Consider the following 26,583-nt stretch of genomic DNA (forward strand, 5'->3'; position numbering starts at 1 on the left):
CAATGGCTCGATGAATAAGAGATTGGATATTATCAGGTAGGTCATCAAATTCGCTCACAGTATTGCTAGGCCCAGGCCTGGGCGCCAGCTTATGCCTATGATCCCATCTGGGGGCAGCATCCAGGCAAGCAAATGGTTGACACTTGTCATCCATGTCCTCCACCTCCGAAAGGGGTGGTGAAATAAAGCTGGCCCTTGGGGACTCAGAGAGCCTCAGGGGGGAAGGAGAGGGAGAGAGTGGTGCTGCCCTTAGAAGGGGGGATCTTTCAGAAGGCAAGGGGGCCTTATCTCCACCCCCCTGCTTGGACTTCTCTCCAGCCCCTTTACCTCCCTGCTTGGAGGGAGATTGCTTTGTTAGGGTTGGAGGATCTAATGAGGAGGCCTTTTTCTTCCTGGAGCTTTTGGAAGGACCAGCATGTTCCTTTTCCTTCTGCATCACTCCAGAGGGGCATTTCCTGGGGAGATCAGCCATCGTAAATGTGGAAAAAACAAACACACTAGAACCAGGACCTGCGACTGCTGCTCAATCTGCAACCTTCTCCACAGATACTGGCAATCGCAATGAACCTTGTGGCGGAAAAAGGTGCAAACAAAATGGCCACCACCCTCATGACTCAGCAGAGGACTTCCCAAAATGGCCACCACCTTGTGGCCACCAACAAAATGGCCACCACCAAGAGGTCCTCTCCAAAATGAGGTTCTATATACTCATGTGGAAAGCCATGCAACCAAGTCTGGTGTTCTCTGCGAGGAAAAAACGCCCCCGAGAGCTCCGGATCAGGGCTGCAGCTTCACCACAAGCCCTGCAGAAGTACCAGCACTCTGACCGCGTTCCCCCTCACCTGTCGCATCACTGGCAGCCTGCTATTGCCTCTGAGAGCCAGCGGCAAGTCAGTCTCCGAGGGAGCTCACAATAGGCGACCACAATGGGAAAATGTAAAAGGACACCACAGCAAAGCCCCAATAGCCGGCACAGCTAGCAGCACCTTAATAAGAAACCTCTGGTAAAGCCTCCAACAGGCCCCCGGCTCTAATTGTCTCAGACACAAACCGAATATGGTGAAAAAGAACTTGTGAGCCAAGTCCCCCATCATCCATCAGTCAAAGCAACAGAGAAAAGGGTAAGTTAAAGGAAAATAACACTAAAACTAAAATACTAACTCACAGCAATGAAAAAATGCATCTCTTTTTGGGCAAGACTGAGTCGGAATTTGGAAGTCAGCAGGGGAAGCTGGAGGCATGGCTTCAATTCTGACTAAGTCTCTTGGGCAAATAAGGATTGAATTCTCACTTCTGGACCCTCCTATGCCATCAGCTGGAGAAAAAGAAGTTGTACGTAAAGGCTACAGATGCTGGGTATGCTTAACCTGCAGGTGACACGAGACGGCTGCGAAGAAATATGATAAATGCATTAAAGTATATGAAAAACTACCATATAGACCAGGGCTGTCAAACTCCTGGCCCACGAGCCAGATGCGCCATGTGCTGGCCATGCACCTTATTTAGTGAAGAGGAACATCATACATCATGTGATGCCACCATGATAATGTGAGTTGGACACCCCTTATATAGACTATAGGGCAATACTGTTCTGAATAGTATCTTAATAATTACCAATGGATTTAACTTACAAAAAAGAAAGTTGTGTTTGACTGGACTTCAGGAGAGAATTTCTAACCATAAGAACTGTTCAAAATTGGAAAAGAATGTTCTAGGAAACTCTGAACTGTTCCTTTTTGAGTTTTCTGATTCAAGTGTTTGAACAGAAACCAGATGGTAATCTGACAGCATACTACAGTACTGCATTCTTTAATCAGCTAGCAATTTGGGTAAGATAACCTTCTAATCCTTGCATTGTATTAATAAATAATAAATAAAATATAAGAAATTAGAAATAATATTAATGATAAAAGAAGGAAATGTGGGTAACTGATGTAGCAATACCAGGAAATCCCAGAGTAGAAGAAAAACAATTGGAGAAGATCACAAAGTATCAAGATTTGAAAATGAAATTGGGAAGATTATGGTGAAAATGGTTATCGGCACATTTGTGACCAGCACTTAGAAAATTATGCCCATTGACAACATAAGTATCTATCAATGACAAAAGGCTACACTGCTTGTATCTGTTCTGATACTATACCAAAACATTATGACTTCCTAGGTTCTTACAAAGGACTTAATATATATAAAGGCCAACACCAGCTAAAGAACTGACAGCCATGTTATATGTAATAATAATAATGAACCCAATTGCTAGATCTAGTCTATATATCCCAATGTGAACCAACGATAGTAATAACAAGGTGCCCCCGGAGAGGCACTACCTTCACATGGTTGTGGGCAGATGAGACTTATGCCCGAAGTTCAACCATGCAGGACATGTCTTATCAAAGGTGCCAGAACAAGAGTGTCTTTGCCTTAAATAGTATGGTGAGACATAAAAAACTAATACTGGATCAGTTATCGGTCAGGTCATAAAGGACAATACTAAGAGTTAGTGGATAGCTAGTGATAAATGGGCTATAGCAGTGGTGGGTTGCAATTTATTTTACTATTTGTTCACTCGTGCACACATGCATGTGATTGCGCAATGCTTCTGTGCATGTGCAGAAGTGTGCAGGTGGGCGGAATCTGGCATCTGCCACTACCAGTTTGCCCGATCCTGGGCAAACCAACAGCAACCCACCTCTGGGCTATAGCACTCAGGACTAGTGCTTAGCAATCAGAGCCAGCAGCTGCAGGATTTCTGAAATGAAAGCTGGAAAGTAAATCTTAAATTTATATTTGTGTTTGTCCATATGCATGACCTCCATAGATGTAGTATGCTAATTAATTAAGTAAATAAATAAGTAAGTAACAGAACAGAGGCTAGAAGATCAACATCATTTTATAATATGAAATAAGGTATTCACCTTATACTTGTACCAATTCTACTTATACCAAGTAGAATTGGAAGAATTGAAAATATCTACTCTAGGCAAAGAAAGTGAAGCCTTGCCAGAAATAACTCAGATTATAGAGATAAACCAGGGGAAGTCAGTAATGGAGGAAGTCAGCATAGCTACTGAATTGTTTTCATTCTGAAATTAAGCACCCCTTCTTCTGATTTCTCCTCAGAAAGAATAAAGAAGAAAAGTGAAACAAAAGATTGTGAACAGCACATGCAAAAAAGGAATAAGGTTGTATTGAAGCTTGTTCCAAAGAAACAGCTAGCACAAGAATTAAAAGATATCAATACAGTAATATGAAATATAAATTCCAACTCACAGCAAGAAGCAAACCAATTGATATGCAGTTGTAACTGAATAACTGAATTGCAAAATCAACAAAGAGCAAAAAAAGAAAAAGCCAAACAATGCAATACTAAAATGGAAGATAAGGTTGGAAAATAAAATCAGCACATTAAGGATTAGGATCAGCCTTAATTGACAAGATGATTTTGGAAAACTGCAAGAAGACCAACTTGAATGGAGATTGTATATAACAAGAAAGACTAAATAATGGATAAAAAAGATACATGACAAGAAAAAGTATTTGCACAGTCAGTACCAGTAGTAGGTGACCACCTAGCTAGCTGCTCCAAAAATATCACACAGACTGACTACAAACAAGTAGAAATAATGGTGCACTGGAATATATCTAAGAAATGCTACTTACTTACACACAAAAATTGTTGGGGCCACAAAATAACAAAGTAATAGACAGTAAAGAAGATAAAGTGTTCTTTATTAAAGAGACAAGCACCAGCCACATAACATTCCAAACTAAAGAAATGATATAAAAAAAGACAAAAGAGTATGAATGGGGGATGTGGCAGTGCCTGAGAGAAAGAAAAAAACTGGAGAAACTTTGTTTTGAATCCTGTGGATTCAAAGACCTGCATAAGTAGAAGAACTGTGGCAGAAAAAAGCAAAAATAGTATCAATAGTAACAGATTTCTTAGATGCAATGCCAAAACAACTGGAGTTCTACTTGAACAACATTATTAAAATACTGTAACCATTAGTCAATTGCCTGAGGTACCTTTAACACCATCAGACAGTAATACTTGTTATCCCAGGTTCTTGAGAAGGACTCGGTTGGTGGATAAAAATGCCAAATCCAATCTAACTATGTGGCTGATTGTGGATGAACTATAATATATTGAAAAATTATGCAGCTCAACCTTGTGACTCCTCACTTGACACAACATTCCCCAATCTGTCATCCTCCAACTACAATCGTCAATCACATCTAAAAATTGAATTGTTCAAAATATTAGGAGATTTGACAGCATATAATTTCATTTAATGAAATACTTGCAAAATTTGGGGGGAAATTAATAATTGAAAAATAGACTAATGGAAGTCAAGATGATTATTGGTAAAAATCTAACTAGCAGCTTGAAAGTATTCAAAGAAACAGTCACAGACAATTGCTGAAGAAGCTTCTTGGATGAAAAGCAAAATGTCTTCAAGAAAAAGCAAAGAAAGTCTAGTTGCCTTTTGAAAAAGCACCTTTGGGGCAGCCATGACCTGAATGACTGAGAATCTCCATAGACAATCACAGAAAGATAATTTTTGTAAAATTATATGAGGATTGGAAGTAAATTTAAAATTGACAACTAACTTCCTTAACATATTTTACTATCTGATTATAAGAAGTTTATTTATAGATATTCCAAAATATACTGTGTTTCTTTTATATTTTTAAAATAAAATGTGAAGGTACACAATAAGTATCACAATAACTGGCAGTAGCAAAGCTGTAGATTCAAAATCTTAGAATCATCTTTCTGATTCACTTGATTTAAGTTCAGCAAACATTATGAGAACACACACAAACAAACACACACACACACACACATCGTGTTTCCCCGAAAATGCATGGGCAAAAATATAAGCCCACCCCCGAAAATAATCCCCATGGACAATCGCCACTCGCCGACCTAGCAGTATCCCGAAGGCGCCAAGCTGCGGGAACGAGGTGTGGGGCAAAGGCGCTCTCGTTGCTTGTTGCTTTCGGGATACCACAGCTGCACTGTGCCCAGCTGAAGAGGAAGGTTGCCGGGCAACTGCTCTCTTGTGAGCAGGCTCCCGAAGAGCCGGGCACAGGCTCAGGATCGAATGGCTGTGTTGTGCTGTCGCAGCAGCAATACAGCAGCCATGAGGTGGCCACACTCACGAGCAGCTGCCCGGAACCCCCCCTTTCCAGCTGGGCACAGCGCAGCTGACCGATCTAGCGGTACCTGGAAGGCACCAAGCAACGCGAGCACCTGTTCGCTGCCTTCCGCATCTCATGACACGGTCCCTTCGGAATGCCCCTAGGTGAGTAAATGGGGCTCTGCATGGCTGGAGAGGGGGGTTGCATGAGTGGCTTTTCCGCTCCCTGCTCACATGACTCACAGGCTCATGATGGCTTTGGCTAACTCTGCAGAGCCAGGGCATGTCCGCTGCTGGCGCCGCCCGCCATTTGGTTTTTTTTCCGGCTTTCAAAGCATGGAGGACGGATGCCGCTCTGGGAGTACGCTCTATGATTGGGGGGGGGGGGGGGCTACAGAGCGTACAACTATAGAATGTACTCCCAGAGTAGCATCCGTCCTCCGTTGCAGCTTTCAAAGCAAGGAGGTAGGATACCGCTCTGGGAGTACGCTCTATGGTTGTGAGCTACCATAGAGCGTACTTCCAGAGCGGCATCCATTCTCCATGCTTTGAAAGCTGATAAAAGAAACCCAAGGTGGGAGGCGGAGGGCAGCGAACATACGCTTGCGTTGCATGGTGCCTTCCGGGTACCGCTACATCGGTCAGTGGCGCTGTGCCCAGCTAGAAAGGTGGTTGCTGGGCGGTTGCTCGCGAGCATGGCCACCTCATGGCTGCTGTGTTGCTGCTGTGACAGCTTCCTGAAGGTGTGTCCTGAAGGTGTGCCTGGTCGCAATGGAGCAGCTGCCCGGCAACCCAAAAACAATAAGCCCTCCCCTTTAATAAGGCCATATTTCATGGGTCAAAAAAAGTAATCTATATATAATGAATATAAATATACTTTATTTCCTTTTTCTTTATGAATGTAAATTTAAGAAAAACTGTCCAGAAAGAAAAGTTGGAAAATTCTTACCTATATGATAAAAATATCCCATCAGAATCCAAAGTAAGCTGTACTCTTCCATTTTCATTTGACGCATCTAAAATTATAAAACACGAGAGTTTTCAGCATGTTAACTGCAAAATGCATAAATGTGAATATATTAAAATACTAGACCTTTGATTAGAGAATTGTGAAACTCGATAACATGCACAATCATATCTTGGCAATATTTGTAAGACTTATAATTCCTATGCTATGCTTAAAATATTTTTAGTCACTACATAATAAATAGTTTTCTATAGACTTCTTTACCATTATATATGGAAAGTTTTAGTTTGAGCTTCAATAACTGATAATAGCTATCTTGTACTATACTAAAAAGCAAACACAGTATATGATATTAGAAAAATAAAATTGCATGGAAAAAGGTGTCACGTTAATAGCTCAATCAAGAGCTCTCACAAATCAAATTTTATAAATTTCTCCTTCCCTATAAATTTTACTAATGAACATTAATGGTAATATTAAAATACAAACAGTGCAGTTTAATCTCCAGATTGATTATCGTAGCACATTTCTTTTGAAAGACAGTAAAAACTTATTTCATGGACCTTAGTGATTTCAAATTTAGCAGATTAAATTTGACAAAGTTTCTTAATTCAAGGTTTCTGGAAAGGCATTTCAAAGATCAAAATGGATGGGCCAAAGGGAAGACAAGCAGTAGCAAAAGCACAAACACTGATGGAAAGATACTGGGAAAACTACTGAGATAATTTAAACTTTAAGCCTGTCTTGTGATGTGTTAAGAAAGTCCCCATCTCCAGACTGTTGTCTCCCAAATTTGATGGTTTTCTTTTATCCCTCATTCAAGGTATTTTTAAAGATGTTGAAGAGCACTGGTCCTAGGATAAGGCCTTAAAGTACCCCACTGCATACACCCCTCGATATATATAAATCCATTAAGGATCACAGTTTTGGGTATAGCAATTCAACCAACCACAAATTCATCAGGTAGTGGAAACATTCATCTCAGACAGTTCTATTTTATAAACAATGTCGAGTTTGTTATTGAAATCTTAAGTATTTTAAAACCACAACATTCTTTTGGTCTATTAATCTAATCACTTTATATTAAAAAAAACCTGTATGATTTATTTAAAAACCAGATTTATTTGGCCAGGTCTATCTTTAACATAGTGGTTTCTAGTAATTACTTTTCTTTTTATGCACTTTCAAACCTGCTGCTCATCTTTTCAAGGATTTTCTGGCTATTGATATATTGATTGCTTTACAGGTACTTCTAAGCACATTTCCCCACTTTTTTAATGATTGGAACAATAGAAGATCCTCAATGTTTATTTTGAAAAAAAAATCAATTCATAGAGATAATTGATTAGAAGTATTATAGTAACAAAAATCGCAGATTTAAGATAGAAACATTTGTTCATGTTATTTTCTACTTAAATATTGTCGGGGGTGGGAGTGAACAAGGATAATCAAACTATATTATTTATTAATTGCAGACTACAATATAAATTTGTAGTTGAAATGAAAATGATTTTTTTTCTTTTTCTCTTTGTAAATTGCATAGATTTATTATTAAAGTTATAAAAGAAAAGTAATTTGCTGCTAGGATAATCTAACATTTTGAATTTCAAATTTCTACTTTTTACAAATCAAAGGACAAATAATATAACCAGAAAAATATTGTATTATTTTTTGTAAAAAAATAGTTAATGTTTGATCATTATTAATCACCATGATTTCTGCTCTGAAGAAAAGAAAAAAAATTATATAGCAATATGTATATTTTTAAAAGGGCACAATCTGTGATCTTAGAGGAGAAAAAAGGGAAAAGGAAAGAAGTTGCTTACATTACAAAGTTGTGAAATCCAATTGCATATTTTTAAAATACCACATACTTTCATTTTAGCATATCTAAAGCTTAATAATTTAATGATTTATTCAGTTTTAATTTATACCTTCAAAACATTCTGAGATGCCACTGGAGATCATAACAGTGGTCCTGGTTAAGTCAAATAATAATTAGAGCTTTCACTTTAAAGATGAGATTATTTTTAATTATTGAGTGAAGTACTTGAGGTACCATACTTATATAATTACACTACTCATTAAATGGTTATTGAAAGCTGAAATGTAATTTTAATGACAGCTACCTATTTTTCTTTGCACACTTTGTAGATGACAGATCAGTCAAGAATACTGGTTTGCTCAAAATTTCTTGCAGCTGCAGTTGAGCTTTCAGGTGTAAAACAATTAAGCTGTGCTTATTTTAAAACTTTTTTAAAAAGATGCTCTCTCAATTAAGCGGTATTTTTATAAATGCAGAAATAGCAAGGAAAGTAAATTGGCATCCAAGAAGAATAAGTGGATATTTTTCTTTTCTGTAGTGACAGCAGACACAGTATACAATATGATGCTAATATATAGAATTCTTAAATTTTAGCCCTTGGAAGAAAACTGCTGGGGGTGGATGGGTCAAAAGGTATCGCAATACTATCTAATACTAACAATTATATATGCAAAAAGATTCCTGCTGAGCTAGAATTTACTGTAATATATTTTTATAAACATTTTTATAAACATTAGAATACTTTTTAATTGATTTGAAAATCAAAATATAATACAATCGTCTTCTTTCTTTTTCACTGTGAAAATCTAACCGATATATTTGTTTCATTAACAATATTAAATACAGTATTTTTAAATTATCTGCATAAGGAAAGACATAATTTAGAAAAAGAGCAATTGCTTTGTTCCTAGTTGAAATTAATTATACCAAATATTTATGAAAACATCTGCTCCATACAATTATACATTTTTAATTCTAGCACTGATAAATTCAGGTGGTTTTTTCCCCCTATTTGAAGCACGGCAGTTAAAGAATTAAAAATGGTATGGGAAACATACAACTTGGATCTTTTAGATATCACACATGTGAAATTTCTTTGTCTATAAAACAAATCTCATATTATAGAAATTTGTAAAAAGAAAAATAACTGCATTAAGTGAAAACTCACTATGATGAAATACAAAAATAGGAATAAAATGAGATTTTAAATTAAAAGTTAAACTATTAACTTTTGTTTAGTTGTATTATAAAGTACATTCGATTATTTTCAGTTGCTGAAGACAGTATACCTGATACTGCTTCCACATGACAACAGAGGGTGCTACAGAGTTTAACATCAATAAGAATCGATGCCAACAGCTTTCCATTTGGACTTTTTGTATAACACCCTTGCAACTACAGTGTTAAATTCAATTTACACCACCTAAGCTTTAAAAATGATTAAACAGAGCAAGCTTGAAGCAGTATATAGAAACCAAATATAACTTTTTCAGCTACAGAATTGTGTACTGCATTTTGGATAGTTCTAAAATAATTATTAGGCTACAAAATTCAGAACATCATATTTTTGTATTAGATGTAGAAGTTCTTCAAGTAAAAGTGTAAATTATATCAACATTTTTAAGGAGAAAATTATCTATACAATAGTCATTGAAAACTTTGGTTGCTTTAGGAAATTTAATTCTTTTCTCCTATTTGATAATCCCCAGTTTTTAGGATAAAAATCTTTTAAGCCATTCTATATGAAGTAATACAAACATTTAATTTCTTCAATGAATATTAAGTAGAAAAGTCTCTCAACTTTATTATTTCCAGAAGGAAGCACAGAAATTTAATCCAAATTAATGTGAAATTCAACTCAATTTAATGTAATATTTTTGCTTGTGTAACTAAGGAACAGCTGCTTCTTGGACCCCCTTACCAGATATGGGGCATGATGGGAGCCAATGGCAAGTATTGTTAGTAGCTGGTGAAAACTGTTCATCAAAACTGTTCTTCTAGAGGGCTTTTGGTGACCGACAACTTTTAAATTTGGTCATTATATTATTTTCTATTTAATGTTATCTTGCTTTTAACACTTACCTTCTCTAAGCCATGTTTATCTGGTTTCAGGCAGTTCAGTAATTGTGATAAAGTTGTATATTTACCAACCATTTGTTTAGCAACTGTTTGAAATTGCAAAAGTGCTGAACAAGTGTTATTTACCACCAGTCATCAAAGTTCTGGCTGCCGCACAACCCCATGATCACATGATTGTGATATTGGCACTTAGCAAGTAGTTACATATGGCTACAGTTTCTTCATTCACAATCATTACTATTCCTTGTCAGCTTCCCACAAGTAAAATCAATAAGCAAACCAGCAGTGAAGCTTGGGTAAATATCCCCATGGCCTGAAATTATTCTCATGTGTCTCTACAACCACCTGTGCACTTCCCCCACCTGGCATCAGCCACCCATAGGCAAAAATCACACATACATGCCACTTACTTGCCTGTCAGCCAGCTTGCAAGCTGCTGGGATTTGCAACTCCCTGCTGGCTTACTAACTAACTTTGGTTGTTGAAAGTTGGCAGGAAGTTGCAAGGAGGTTCTAATGACCCTGATTTTTGTTTATCAATGGCAATGGGAACTGCTGAGATGGCCACTGCTAAGTGATGCAGTCCTGTGATGTTTTGCTTTATGATTGCATCACTTAGCAACAGAAACTCTGGTCACAATTACTAGAGTTAAAGTATACCTGTAATATCCAGAATCAATGTTTTTTTCCTGTTTTTCCACTTTTTACTCTATTTTTCTACCTTTCCTTTATTTTGTACTAATTATTGGAATTACAATATTTGTACTAATTATTGGAATTACAATATTTAATTATACTTGGAAAAACCACAAAAGTTTCATGATTATTCTGGGTTATTGTGATAGTTTTTTAAATGTCAGTTACCAGAAGATTCTATACTTTAGCGCAATTAAAATAATCCATATTAAACTATAATTGCTTAGCCCATTACTTTCTTTAGATCTACTTGTCTCTATATCCAACATAGGAAAATAAATAAATTAATTAATTAATTGCATATGGCTGCCAAACTTATTCAAAGTGACTCCAGAGAAGGCTCAGTACAAAAACCAATAAATCCCATTCCCCGGGCAACAATCAGACCAGCCATTTGATGGGCTCCATGTCACTCTGAAATCTGCAGGCCTGTTGGCAGAACCATGTTTTCAGGGCATTGCGAGTGTAAAACTGAGGGCCAATCTTAGTTCTGCAGAGAACCACTATGGAGAAGGCCCTTCTTCTTGGTCCCATTAGGTTAGGGGTTACTAAACTATGGCTCGTGAGCTGCATTGGTTCCTCAGGAAGGTACCTTCCAGCCAGCCATCTCCTTACTTCTAAATGATTCTGCCCTGATCAGGAGGAGGATGCCACAGGTGGCACACGGAGGCCTCTCTGCTGGCATGTGAGCCATTGCCCCAACTGAACTCCACCGCGCATGCACACTGCTGGCCAGCTGATTTTTGGGTCTCTGCAGCATGTGTTGTTTAATCAAAATGCAGTTAAAACACTATACAAGCCATCAAGAATATAACTATATACATCCAACAGGAATAGGAAGTGCCACACACAGGAACAGATAAGAGGTAAATCCTAGAGAGGCAGGAAGTACATCACTGGACAATGGAGATAAATGCTAGAGAGCAATAAAGCTACATACAAGGCAGACATAACACCTGTAACAATGTAGGCATGCACAGGGGTGGGACACATGTCCCCTTTTTGATTCCAAGAGGCTTCAGGGAGGCCTGCTAGGCCCAAAACGGGGTGTGAGAGCTTGCACATGCATATGTGGGGCTGGGAATCACATACGGTGTGTGTCACACAAACATTGTATTATGGATGTGGGCACGCACATGCATGCTATCATGCCCATACACATGCTTTCAGCATGCAAGGACAAAATGGTTAGCCATCACTGAACTAGGGCATATATGACCATTAATATGGCCTCTCAATCCAGAAAAAGAAAAGTACTCAAGATAGAATTGTGCAAAAGCCTTACTGCCAGTTTTTCATACAGTAGGAGTCAAGAATCCAAAAAGACTATTAACTGCATATTAGTTCTGTTTGGGGGAGTGTAATCCAATTCAGGATCCACAGATGGAGAGTTCTCAGAGTGTTGGAAAATCTTAAACTCACAGCTACTTGCTGGATTTGAGATCAAGCCTGTCTTTGCTAATCATACTCCTACACTCTCCAGATACTGGGCAAAATGGCATTCCTTGGTTGGAACAATATACAACTATGTGTATTGGCATACTGATGACACCTAGCCCCATACTGATAGATAGATTCAATAGATTCATGTAGATGTTAAATGAGAGAGTAGACCTGTTGGGAATGCAACAAACCAGGAACTCTGGGGTAGATCTGTCACCCTACCAACTCTGACTGGAATTGACTATGGAAGAAGGAAGAGGACCAATATAATATCCTACTTCCTATCCCAAATCCTGAAGCTGATCTAAATGGATACGATGATTGATGTACCAGTTTTAGAAAGCTGCACAAAGATACAGAAGCTTAGTATTATTTCTATCCAATTTCTGCCTGAATAATTTAAGATTTCATTCATATACTCTCTTGCAGCTCAATTTGAAACAAAGCTCACCTAACAAGGCAGGCCTGTAATTAACCTTGTTGCAGGAAAGATATGAAAAATACAAAAGGCAGCAGGGAATGGAGGAAGGTGTGAGAAATAAACTCAGTATTATTATTTTGAACAGACCCAACTTGATTGATCCAATCGTTTTATCTTTCCAAAACAGAACACATAAAATACAAAAATTTGCTTGACCAAACTGATATAGGTATCCAATTAATAAATTATATGTTAATAAAAGATAGATTTAACAAAGTATATTTTACTTTCAGAAAAAAAGTATTATTTTACAATCCCAACTCCATTTCATGATCTCAGCTAAAGGAGTGTATAATTGAACACTGTTTTAAATATTAAAAGAATTTATATTTGCATGGTGCTGGAAATGTGATTTCTGTGATTTCATTCCTACATTTCTCATAAAATATTGTTAGTAATATCTATTCTGGTAAAATACTAGTATGTATGTATGTATGTATGTATGTATGTATGTATGTATGTATGTGTATGTATATATGTGTGTATACATATACACACACACAAACATATACATACACACATACACACACACACATACATACATACATATGCACTATATATATATGACCATAAACTACTTCTTGTAAAAATCTCTTGTGCTAAATGTCCAAACCTCTTCTGGCTATTTAAAGTAATTGTTTAGAGAAAGGCATAGTTTTGTTGCCCCCCACCCCCCCCAAGCAATGTAGATGTGAAAATGGAGATCTGGGACCCCTGAATCACAGCCTTAACTTATAACTACTGAAATAAGAACAGCTAAACTGGTAAAATAATAGCGATAAGTGCAGAACAGGGTTTATATAACAGTATCTAAAATTAAGACGCTGCTGTAATTAATTCCTTCATTAATTCAAAATTTATATTACTGCCTACAGTGTATCATATGATGACTCTAGACAGCTCACAATAATTCATAAAATCCATAGTTAAAAACAGTGGTGGGTTCCGAATCCCGTTGCAATCAGTACAGTGCAACAGGCCCGGTGTCCTCCACATAAACATGTGCAGTGCGTACATGCATCCTTGCCTCCTGCAATGCTCCGCGATGCCTCCGCAATGCTCCAGCTGCTCAGCAGAGTGTTGAGCAGGCGCTGTACACTCCGTGTGCAGAAGCCCCGAAGAGCTCAAATTCAGGTAAGAACAGTTGGCAGGCCCTCTGGAGCACCATACTGGAATGGTATCCAGTGCTCCCGGCAGGCACCGGTATGCCCGTACTCGGGTGTACTGTTTGTAACCCACCACTGGTTAAATGAAATACTTTTCCTGCCAGCTCTAGACTAAACTTTCCTACAGCTCAAACCCTATTCCAGCCCAATGCTTTGGGAAACAGCCAAGTTTTCATTGCTTTCCAGAGGACAAAATAGTAGGAATCTCAGGTAGAAGGCTGTTCTAAAGAACTGGGGCAGACACTAAAAATGTATACTTCTGAGATCCAATTTTGTTGTACATATGATGTACAATGACAATAAAGGTTATACTAGCCTGTCAAATGGCAACCTCTAAGATAGGAAATCTAGAGCACATACATCTTGTCTAGTAGAACAGGTTGGACAGATAATCTTTGGATTAGAATTTGGAAAGGAAAAGTGGTCTCTTCGATGGCCAAGAAATAGTACTGATACTACAAATATCTATCATTCAACAAATGCCAGCAACAGACTTTGGAAGTCTTAAGAGACTATTCAATCAAGATGGCTCTGGACCTATGAAGCAAGGCCAAGGTAGCTGTTCTGATTTCTTTATATTTGTCATCTTTGATAATGTGATTAGTTTTTGATTGAAAGGACTTGTTTATTTGAAAGTCAGTTTAAAATTGCATGAATTAAAAACCCTAGCCTTCTACAAATATTAACTGCATGTGAATCAATGCTGTTAATATAGATGTACACTAAGTGCAAATTATGAAAAAAAAATATCCATCCAAAACCCCACATATTTATATTGCATAACAGTCTCTAAACATTTCAACCAATAAAAATCAACAACTTCATTGCTCAGTCAATTCTAGTATCATAATTAATAAATAGCAAGAAGTATATACAGCATTCTGGGAAGCTACAGCACAATGCTTTTGTATATCTTATTTTTTTGTTTATTTTTTGTCACAAAAGCTATGTTGCTTTCGAAGTTTCCCTGTACAATTTCAAAAATAATGGAATAGCTCTGCAAGAAGAAAACCGGCTGTTTATTATTTAAATTAACCGATGTGGTCATTCTGTACTGAAAGTTGCTTCGCTAGAAATGTGTCCTTGCTCCAATTATTCTACTACTCCAAAAATTAGTTCTCAATGTGTGCCCTGACAGAGAAAACAACTGAATACTTTGAGTATGAGTACGCACCATACTAGCCAAGGCATTATTGGTTCACCCTATTACAGTGCTTTCCTATTTTAAAGAATGACCAGACACATTGTCGTGTGGTAGCACGATCAAACTCGATCAAAAGCTAGAATATAGTTAAAGGGATTCATTGAGTGCTAGAAAAATTCCCGTCCATGAATTCCAGACATAGATTAAATCAAAGATTTTTAATATTCTAGGCAAGATGCAAGACTGTACCTTTTAAAAGTTTTACTGTGTAGCTTTCACAGTAGCATATTCAAAAAAATGTGAAACAATGAACTCCTCGCTGCTGCCTAATTGCTCTGTTGTGGGAGGCTACAGGCTAAACATTCAATTGAATATTACCACCCAACTGTTTTCCTAATTACAAATCATTACACTGAGAAGATTTTATAGTTAAGATAGAAAGAAAATATATGTGAAAACAACTCAAAATATTGCTAAATAGTTAGAAATTAAACATAGGGTCAGAGAAATTCTAAATAGCTATTCAGTTAGAATGAAAGCAGAAGTCACCACTACCATCATAAAGTTGTACTACATGTTGTTCAGCTCCATAATAAAATAACTTCACTAATACCAAAATGTAAATATCTGTCAGGGCCTCATCTGAGGAATATTCCTAATAATATGGCAGGTGATGTGATATTACTGAGCTCTTTGTTAAATCAGGTTTTGATACAGGACCTGGAATAGAATACATCCTCACTAGGCTAGGACTGTTTCTCCTAGATACTGAATAGAAACCACCAAAATGAATGTAAGAAAACATACAGGCAGAAAAATAATATTTTAGTCAAATCAGAGTTGAAACTGAGTTGATGGAAGATTTCTATACATTGGGAGGACCTTCTAACTAAATAAAGCTTAATGTGCATCATCAAAGTAAGTTCAGAGTAGTTACAGCCTTCAATATAAAACCTTCTGTTTGCAATGTAAATATAAATAATACCGAAAAAGAAATATTTTCAGATGAAGATACATTTGTCATCTGATTTTTATACCATACCATGGAAATTTAACTCTTTTCAAGTCTGTTGTCTTCTCCATCATAGTGGTGACTTTGAAAATAATATGGGGAAAAAGGTTAAAAATCTCCAAGCAGCTATTCAGCAATCTATGCAGGGACAATGAAAATTTGAGAAATCCGATTAACTGCCCCTCTGATACAACCATAAAACAAAGGTAACATTCCCAAGGAAATGTAGATGCTTTTACAGAATGCTGGTATCCATCCTTTTTGCAGAAAACTGTGCTGGAATTTCAATTTAACTACAAGTAAAATATTGCTGTCTGCATCCTCTCAGAAAATTCCATGAAGAAGGTTTCAGAAATTCCAGAATACAAATTGTCTATGGAAGCATCCAAATAGTGTTATGCTGGTCTTTCCACTAGTATTATAATGGTTAGTCTCATGACAATAAACATCAGCTAAATATTTAGTCTGGATTTGATATTTTTATCCACCTATCAGGTATAAGGAGACAGGCAGATATTGTTTTTTGATGTTATTAAAGCTATTGTTGTAGAATGTAAGCTGTTAGAAGTAATTGCTGCCTTTTGCAATTTACTGATGGTGATTCTGTCAATGTCTGTGGTATTCAAGATTTTCTATAGTTGTTTTGAGATTGCACCTAAGACACCTGTTTTCTTTTCAATTTGATGGTCTTTATAGTTTGTTATTTTCTCCATTTTTTCTTTTCTCTTCTGCTGTCTCCTGGTAGCGCAACGTCCATTGTCCAGACATTTTCATCTTTCTTATTGACAATTGATAGTAATGTTATGTGCTTGTCAGAGCACTTTATCTTTTTCCTTTTCTATTAATTTGTCTGCTTTGTTGTCCCACCAATTTTTACTTATAGACAAAAAGTATTATTTATTGCAGGTTTTCCAATGCTCCAATTCATACTTTGTCATGCTATTGTTTGTAGTCAGTCTGTACAATTGTGTTGCAGCAGCTAAGTAGGTGGTCCATTGTTTTCTGAGCTTTATTGTAGAGGTAGCATGTGCTACTGTTGGTATCTTCTCAATTCTGCTTTGTATTCTTTTGTTCTAAAGACTTGATTTGGTGCAGCCAGAATTAGCTCCTGTTTCCTTCTTCAACTTTCCTGCTCTTAGCCATTGCCAGGTCTTGTAATCATCTGCTTTATTTGTGAGTCCTTCCCAAGGACCTGGGATAAGCAGGTGTTGTTTGATGATGTTGAGAGATATTTTAATTGTGGTTTGTCACACAATCAGCCACATATTTAGACTGCATTTGGCATTATTAGCCATCTATCAAGTGCTTCCCAAAGACCTGAGTTATGCAGATGTTACTGTCTGATGGTGTTAAAGATATCTCTGTAAAGCTGTAAGTTGTTCTAAGTAAGGATACTTTTGCAATTGACTTAGGATGATTATGGTTTATCATACATTCAGCCAGATATTCAGATTGGATTTGGCATTTTTGTCTATATATCAAGTTCTTTCCAAGAACCTGGGACAGGCAGATTTGGATGTTTGATGGTGTTATAGATATCATTGCAGGAAGTAAAGATATTCCAAATAAAGCTGCCTTTACTTTACTATCAAACCTTGACTATTGAGCCCTTACACAGAACTGTTTGATGTTTGATGGTTCTAGAGGTAATATCACAGAATATAAGCTGTTCCAAATAAAGTTGCCTCTCACAATTTACCAATGTGAATTTGTCTATGCTGATGATATTGAAGTGGCGTTCCAAATGTTTTGGACTGCACCCAAAGTGCCTATTGGTACTACTTTTGCTTTCTTTTGCCACAATTGTTTTATTTCTATTTTCAGGCCTTTGTATTTTGTTATCTTCGCTAATTCTTTCTCTTTTATTCTGTTGTCTCCAGGTACTACCACATCCTCTATGCAGACTTTTTTGTCTTTCTTATTGATAACTGTTAAGTCTGGGGTATTATGTGGCAGATGCCCTTCTTCTGAATTCTAAAGTCTCAGGGCACTTTCACTTTTCTGTTTTCTATGACTTTCCTTATTTCATGTCCTACCAGTTCTTGCTTGCAGGCAAATGGTTTTTGTTGAAGATCTTCCAATACACTATTAATGTTACTTTCTCATGCTGCTGTTTGTAATCAGGCTGTACAATCTTCTTGCAGCAGTTAATCAGATGAACCATTGTTTGTTTAGCTTCTTCACCAAGGTGGCATTTGCTATCTGTTGCTATCTTCTCAATTCTGGCTTTGTATGCATTTGTTCTTCAGGGATGATGATGATGATGTTAAGAAAGATATAACAGACTGATTATCTACAATATTATGATCGAATTGCCAAAATTATACATTGAAAGCTTTGGCAGAAGATTCGGTTTGAATGCAACAAAAATACTGGGAACACCAAATTGACAAGATCTTGTGGAACATTTGAATCCAAACAGACATCTGGTCCACAACATGCCTGACATCACTACTGTAGAAAAGAAAAAAGTCTGATTCATTGATATTGCAATACCAAGTGATGTACAAGTTGAAGAGAAATAGCTGGAAAAAAATAACAAAATATTGTGATCTGCAAATTGAAGTTGAGTGATTGTAGATGAAGACATCAGGGTTATACCAATAGTAATAGGAGCCCTTGGAGCAATACCTGAAGAGGTGCCTAGATACATGACTTTTGACTTTGCAAAAAACCCACCTTATTTTGCAACTGCCTATATACTCAGATTATTCTTGGTTAGAACTTGAACTGTTATGTTTTTACCAGTACTAGACTGTGAATTGAATAAAAGATTAACACATAATAATGATTAATGATGATATCTGGTTCGTGGACGCGGCAGTACTTGGAGTAAGTAGAACAGAAGAGAAAGAACTAGAGAAAGTCACAACATACAAAGATCAGTAAATAGAAACAGAACAATTGTGGCAAAACCAAACAAAGATGGTACCAATAGTAGAAGGCAATCTCAAAACTACTGAAGTGCAATCCCAAACTACTGGAGCAACACTTACTTGAACATCACTGGCCTTGACAAATTCACCATCAATCAATTGCAAAAGGCAGCTTTACTTGGAAAAGCTTACATCCTGCGTTGATATTTGTAACACCATCAAATATCCACATCTGCCTATCTCAGATCCTTGGAGAAGACTGGATAGGTGAACAAATCCAGTCTGAACATCTGGCTGACTGTGCGCCCAATTATAATAAAAATAATTCCACCTGATTCCCAATGATTCTAAAAGGTTACGAATAAAACATTGCATACAAGAAGAAAACAAACACTCCAAAACAATACATAAAATTGAGGAACAAAATTGGAAGGGATGACAACTCCAAATGGGAGCAAAAAGTAACAAATCCACACAAAGAAAGCTCTAAAGAAAGAAATTCCAACTTATAAAATTCCTTTTAAATAAATGTTGACTTTTTTCTTTTCTTTTTAAAAAATAGATGTGTTTTAAACATGGGGGATTTGGCTTCTAATGAATGTATTCTATGGGATCTTCCAATGTAATTTTTTCATAAAGAGAATTTTGTAACATCGTTTTAATTTAAAAATATCATTTAGGTATTTAGTAAAGATACTGATGAATTCAAAATGTGAAGGGTGGACCATTTTTCTCCTATGATGTTATTTAGTATCACAAAGCCAATATCTTGCTTCTTACAGGTAAGCCTTGAAAATAATGGAGTTTAGATTAAAGGTTTTCTTATGTAAGGTCACAGATCATAACAAAATATTATATAAGTATTCTTTGTGTTATGTACTTCCATAGTATTTGTATTTCTGAATAGGGTTTTATTTTACAAAGCCAAAGTTTGAAAGTCAGAGTTTGTTTTCCTTTCTAAACCGCTTTTATTACAATCTTCTAAATACTTAAATCAAAATTCATTTTTAAAAAGAGTTTATGACAAGGCAACGAAATCTACTGTTTCTATAAAGTCAGCCTTGTAAATAAGACAATGGTAGGTAACTTGGGAAATGAGGTTAGTAACACAAGTATAGACATTAGCAAATTAGTAAAAGATTGAATCATGAGCTGTCAATTAAGTGTGTGTGTGTGTGTGTGTTCTCTTCAAAAAGAATTCTGAATGTACGGTCTATCTCTCCCTTAGTTTAAATCAGTTCACCCCATTTCTAATAGCTATGGAGGAGACTTTCATAGATCATGTGGACACCAAATAGGTGGTTAAAAATGAGTAAGGTAAGGCAAGTTTGTCTACCCCATGGCTGTGGAGGAGACTTTATTTTCTTCATAGATCATGTGGAAACCAAAGAGGTGGTTAAAGATGAGTAAATCACCATTAGGCACTTTTACCTACATGAAATTTGTATATTCACTGATATTAAACTTGTATATGTCAAGCAGACCAGCTGTTCAATGCAAGACTCCTTTAAATGAAGCTCATTTCTCTTACAACTCATACATACAAAAGCTTTTGAAGAAAAAATATACTAGACTTTGAAGAGCAGCACACTTCTTCAGCTGAAACCAATGAAAAAGAATAAACCTTCTTTGATTCTTCAGAAGTCTTTATAACCAAGATCAAGCAAGTAAAATTCTACAAAGAAAAACTAAACTAATGATCAGGAGACAGTGGATAATTTCTGAAGACAGGTACTACAGTAACTTAAGTCATCCTTGGTAAGGAAGATTTGTGGTTCTGATCTATCTTAGAATCATCTATTATGATTTGTTCACAGATTATTAAGCAGGAAAATATAGAAAACACCAGGAGATTCACATAATTCTCACCTGTTACTGATATGTTATTCTATCCTTTTCCAGAATAGTATTTTTGGACTTGTAATCTCACACATTTGCATTTTGCTTCAGCAACAATTCTCAACTCTCCTTATTCCTGATAAGGAGAAAGCCCATTTTGCTAAAAGTATGGTATATATCTTGCTTTGGGTTTGTACCATTTATATCTGAATTGGCTAACTGCAATAGTGAAGATGGAAGGAGCACTGATCTTCTGCTGGTCTGATTGAAATACAACAAAGAAATTGACATCAATCTGTCACTGGTTTGACAGATGTGACCAGGTCTTAAGGAGTCAAAGCCAACTGTTAGGATGCCCTCTGCATATTATTGAAAGACTGACAGGTGACTTCTCCAGAGAAGGAAGTTTTTGTACTTTCACATCTCTTATTTGAAAGCAACCACCAATAATGAGAGTTAATATCCATATAAATTCCAAAGATAGAAAAAACAGTATTGCAATGAAAAATAAAAATAATGTAAGTAGCTCTCATTTACTTGATCAATGAACATCCAAAGTAATAGTGCTGAAAAAAGAAATTTGCAACTGATCCTTGAACCTGTAGCCATCACAGCATCTCTAAAGCCACATGACCATGATCTGGCAACCAATGGGCATTTGTAACAGTTGCAGTATCCTCCAGTCATATGATTGTAGTGCCATATGCAACTTCAGTTGGCTTTAACCAGGGTAGATTTGATTTAAATCAAGTCAATTTAAATCATGAGCCTTGATTTAAATCAGCTCCATTTAAATCATAATTTTTAAAGGGCAACTGTCATTTCTGTCCCGCAGCAGCTCCTCCTCTGACTTGCTGTTGACTATCACCGATAGTCCCAATATTGCAGAATATACAGCCTCATGCTACATAACGAAGCTCCATTTCATGCTGAATAAACTAAATTATTAATGTACAAAATTATCTTTAGATATATTTTACTCCAAAAGCATTTTATTAAAATAAACGTAATAAAAATAATAAAAATCCAATTTAAATTTTAAAAAATCTGCTTTTTAAAAAACATCTATTTTAAGTCACCCTGGCTTCAACAAACAAATTATGGGTGATTTGCTTCATAATCGCAGCAGATTGACATCATTATATGCTGGGCACAATCATGCTATATATTGCTCTATAACCGCCACCCACAGCTGTGGTAGATAAATAAGGGATCCTTGTATGTAACAACATTACAATAGTATCTTTAAGTTATCCTGAATCTTGAGGAAAATAAAATAGTCAATATCAAATCCAATCAGATATAATAAAGAGTATGTATAAATGACAACAACTATTAAATAATATTATTGAATGTCTGTAACAAACTGTATAGGCTATGTTTGTGTGAAACAGTTAGGGCATTATTATGCATTTGAGTGTCTCTAAAAATCAAAATTCGTATAAAATTGGTTGCTGCCATTACGATCCCTATCCTGCTATGGTTTTCTTTGTCCTCAGCAACCGCTAAATGATTGTGAACATTCTGTTTATTTACAAGCAAGGTTGCTGATTTTCTTCTCTGGCTTATCAGGATATCATTTGATGGTGTACAAAACATCCACAATAATACACTGAAGCAAGAATACCGTGATGGGACATTGATCTTACCTGAGATGCCCTTTCTCATAAAGATTGACGGGACAGTCCAGAATGGGTTACTTTAGACTGCTAGCTCTTTTGTCTGAGTTGAAACTCTGAAGACACGCCTTACTGGTAACGGTCCTCAGTCGAACAATGAGGACAAAAATAATCTTATACTCAGTCCAGTCCAAACTTCTCCCCTTACTGGCAACAGGGCCTCAGTCTTTCTGAAGAAAGAGGTCCTAGAGGTGTAAATGCGGAGGACCCTCCTTATATCCAATTTGCCGTTCCAAGGGATGTTTAGGCCGAGGGCAAAAGTCTGGCAAAATCAACTCCTGTGCTCGGTGAAACAAGGACTTAACCTTTGGCATAAAGGTCTGGTCCAGCCGCAGGACCACCCTGTTCAGATGAAACACAGAGATCCTGTCTCACTGATATTGCCGCTAACTCTGATATATGCCTGGCAGAAGTAATGGTTAGCAGGAAGACCACCTTACACGAGAGGAGACGTAGGCTGGCCTCCCTCAATGGTTCAAATAGTGTCATGGTAAGGGCCTGGAACACCCTGGGCAATCCCAGATGTGGTAGCAGTGTACAGCTGAAGGCTTCAAAATGGATGCACTCCTGAGGAAGGCTCGAACCCTGGGATGGTGAGTAAGGGAACTAAACCTCCTTCACCTTCAGAACTGAGGTCAGGGCAGTGACCTGGCATTGCAGGATGTTTGAGGAGAGCCCTTTTTCTAGGTCTTCTTGCAAAAATTCCAGTACACCAAGGCCAAAGTGGGATCTAAATGTCCCTTCTAACACCAGTCACTGAATATCTTCCAAGTCACATTGTAAATGCAGGTGGTAAAAGGCCGTCTGGCTGCCTGAATTGTCCTTATGACTCTATTAGAGAATTTCTCTCCTTTCAGCAGCTTCCGCTCAACAGTCATCCAAGTCTCTGGATGAATGATGGGCCCCTGTCTGAGGGAGACCCTTTCTGAGGGAATTATCCAAGGTCGGGCAACCAACAGGCCGACCAGATCGGTGAACCACAATCGTCTGAGCCAGTAGGGAGCTACCAACAAAACCTCTTCCCATTCCATCAATACCTTCCTGACTACAGCTGGGATCAGAGGCAGCAGGGGGAAGGCATACAGTAGACCACTGGGCCATGGGCATCATAGCACATCTATTCCTTCCAATCCCAGGGTTGGGAACTTTGTGAAGAACCTGGGAAGGTGAGAATTAGTTGGAGAGGCGAAGAGATCCAGAATCGGATGGCCAAACTGATCTGATAGTTCCGTAAACAGGCTGGGATGCAGGCTCCACTCCAAGTGGTCGATAGTGGCCCTGCTCAACCAGTCTGCCTGCACGTTGGATGTTCCCGCAATGTGTTCTGCCCTGATCGAGAGCAGGTGAGTGTCTGCCCATGGCACAATGTCTCTGATTCTGTCATTAGGGACTTTGACCGAGTCCTCTCCTGACAATTGATGTGGCCCTTCGTTGCCACATTGTTCATCAGGAAGAGGACATGTTGGCCAGAAATCTACTGCTGGAAAGCCCTGGGGGTTAGGCGAGCTGCCCTGACCTCCAGCTAGTTGATATTGTGGCATAATTCCCGCAGTGTCCACTGTCCCTGGGCCACCTGGTCCTTTAAAAGGACCTGCAGCTGAAAAGGCTGGCGTCTGAAATTATAGTCAACCTGTCCATCTCCTTAAAGACAGAGCCCCTACTGATGGCTCCATACCCCCACCAGCAGAGTGACTGATGCACCCTTGGCAGCACCCACACTTTTACCATTGAAATGCTGGTAGGATAGCATAAACCACCTGGTATGAAACCGTGCCTAGGGCATTAGGGAGATACAAAAAATTAGTTTCCCTAAAAGCTAGGACAGCAGCGCCAATGGAAAAACCTTGTCTGCCCGAATCTGGGCTGGCAACACCCTGATGCTGTCCTGTTGCTCCTGGGAGAGAAAGACCTATCCTGAAATAGTATCTATGAGTGCCCCCCAGTGCACCAGTCTCGTAGTGGGGACGAGATGACATTTGTCCAGATTTATAGAAAATCCATTATCCCTTAGGACCTGAATGGTGGTATGTAGGTCCCTTTCTCCCTGTAGGTGGAAAAATGCCTGAATTAACAGATTGCCCAGGTAACAATGAATTTGGATTGTTAAGGTTCTGAGATATGCAGCCAAAACTTCCATAATTTTTGTGAACGTCCTTGGGGCTGATGAAAGGCTGAATAGAAGGGCTGCATACTAGAAATGTTGGCTGGCATAGCAAAACTGCAGAAATTGTTTGTGATTTGGATGTATGGGGATATGGAGGTAGGCCTCCATCAGGTCCACTGAAGTCAAGAGGTCCCCATGCCAAGTTCTTGCCAGAATGGACTGAAGGGAATACATCTTAAACTTTCTATAAAGGAGATACCTGTTGAGTCTCCTGAGGTTTATAATTGCCCTCCACCTCCCCCCTCGAGGTCTTTGAGATGACAAACATAATTGAATATAAACCCTGCCCCCGCTGTTCCGGCGGAACCAGTTGAATGGCCCAAATATCCAACAAATGTCAGATTGCCAATTCCATGAGACCCCTTCTTCCTGGGTCCCTGGAAGTGGGACAGTGGAGGAAAAACCTTGGAGGACGAGAAATTTTAGGGAGAGCCCTGACTTTATGTCTCTAATACCCAGGTGTCAGTCGTGATCTCCTCCCATCTGTCTGAGAAAAAACCGAGGCAACCTCCGATGGGAAGAGTCATTTCCAAGTCACTTCTGGTGTCTGTAAGGCTTACTGCCACCGCCTCGAAAGGGCTATCTGACTTGCAATTGCTGCCTGCCTCTGCCTCCAAATCCCCATCTCTCGAGTTGAAAGAGTTGCAGTTGTTGGGGAAACCCAGGCCCAGCCTCCCCCTGCCAAAAGGGGACCGCCTGAATTACGGTGAGGGGTAAAAGTCTGCCCTCTCTGCTCTTGCTTATCTCTGGTGTCCACCAAAAAGGGCGCAAGGACTCCCCAAACAGATCCCCTCCCGAAAAGGGAGTGGACACCAGCTTCCATTTATTCTTGGCATCCATGAGTCAATGGCACATGTGACGGCATGTGACGGGTGGTCACCACAGAGGCAATGGCTTTAGCCAAAAACTTAGCTGTGTTCAACGCTGCATCTGCAGTGAATTCAGCTACTGCCACAATCCTGCAGAGGTCTTGGTGTGCTCAGAGATCCTCTGCTGAAATTCAGCTTTGCAGCTGTCTGAGCCAACGCAAAGAAGACCCGGTGAAAAAAATTCCACTGTGGTGGCCCGGATGGCTCAGGAGTCAGCCTGATGGGCTCTATGGAGGGCCATCTCCTCCCTTCTCTCCTCAGCCTTCAAAGCATCCTCAGCATCTGGAGGAAGTACCGAGGAGGAAGTCAGAGCAACCACCAGAGCATCTATCTTAGGAACCTGTACCAGATTCATAAGATCAGTGTCAAAGGAATAAAGAGTGTTTTCGTAACTACTGGGTCGAGAGAAAGTGGCAGATGCCATCCAGGAACATCCCCAGAATAGGGATAGCATCGGCCACCGCAGTGTGCTCCATAAACAGGAAATCTTCATCTGTAATGGAACGCTGGTTAGTTTTCTTGGCAACCGATTCCTTTCCTAGGCAAGCAGTACTCCTAGCCTTTGATAGCAGGGATTTAAATAGAGAAGGATTAAACAGGCCCTTAAAGGCTGGCAAGGACACTTGTTCTCATTACCCTTCCAAAAGTTCCCCCTCCCCCGGAATTTTCCCCTCTGAAAGGGGAGAATACCTCTGAGCAGAGGGTCCCGGGAAATAGGTGTCATGACATGTCACTTGGTAGCCTGAGGTCTCACCCCCTGGTTACCCGCTGTCCTGCTGTAAGACTCGGTCTCCCTGAGGCCCAGGCAATTGGTTCTCATGAAAATTAGTTATCTCCTGCCTGATCGCCTGAGATAGCCAACACCTAAAAACGGTGGGCATCTTCTGTTCTTGCAAGTCCACAGGGTGGAGCCCCATTGCTCTGGGAGTGAATGTTACTTCCGGTGCCTGCCTCAATGGTAAACTTCTGTCAGGTCCTGTTTCTGAGGTCAGAGGCCTAATGGAATCCTGAGGGCCTAACTGTACTGTAGCCCTAGCTATAACCTCAGTCTCGCTCACCCTGCTCACTAAGAATCTCTGGTGACCAGGCCCTACTAGGTGGTGGTTGGCACAGTCCTAATGTCCCTGAAAGGAATTTTCAGGCAATTTACGTGAGTGGGGATTATCAGTCTGTTTAGAATCAGGACACTTTTCCAATCTG

At 38.5% G+C, this 26,583-nt stretch overlaps 1 protein-coding gene across 5 annotated transcripts in view; it reads right to left on the reverse strand.

The window, feature by feature from the left end:
• The window catches only part of TBC1D5 (TBC1 domain family member 5), a 365,348-nt gene that overhangs the window by 196,838 nt on the left and 141,927 nt on the right, over positions 1-26,583 (reverse strand). For all 5 annotated transcript variants that reach the window (XM_014051938.2, XM_014051928.2, XM_087712828.1 and 2 more), the window contains one exon: positions 6,094-6,160. In XM_014051938.2, coding sequence (XP_013907413.1) covers positions 6,094-6,160 — 67 coding nt within the window. The remainder of the gene's footprint in view (positions 1-6,093; positions 6,161-26,583) is intronic.

The sequence above is a fragment of the Thamnophis sirtalis genome, unplaced genomic scaffold, assembly GCF_051295495.1.
Source record: "Thamnophis sirtalis isolate CommonGarterSnake01/CBP01778 unplaced genomic scaffold, rThaSir2_p1.2 scaffold_4, whole genome shotgun sequence".
Lineage (NCBI taxonomy): Eukaryota > Metazoa > Chordata > Lepidosauria > Squamata > Natricidae > Thamnophis > Thamnophis sirtalis.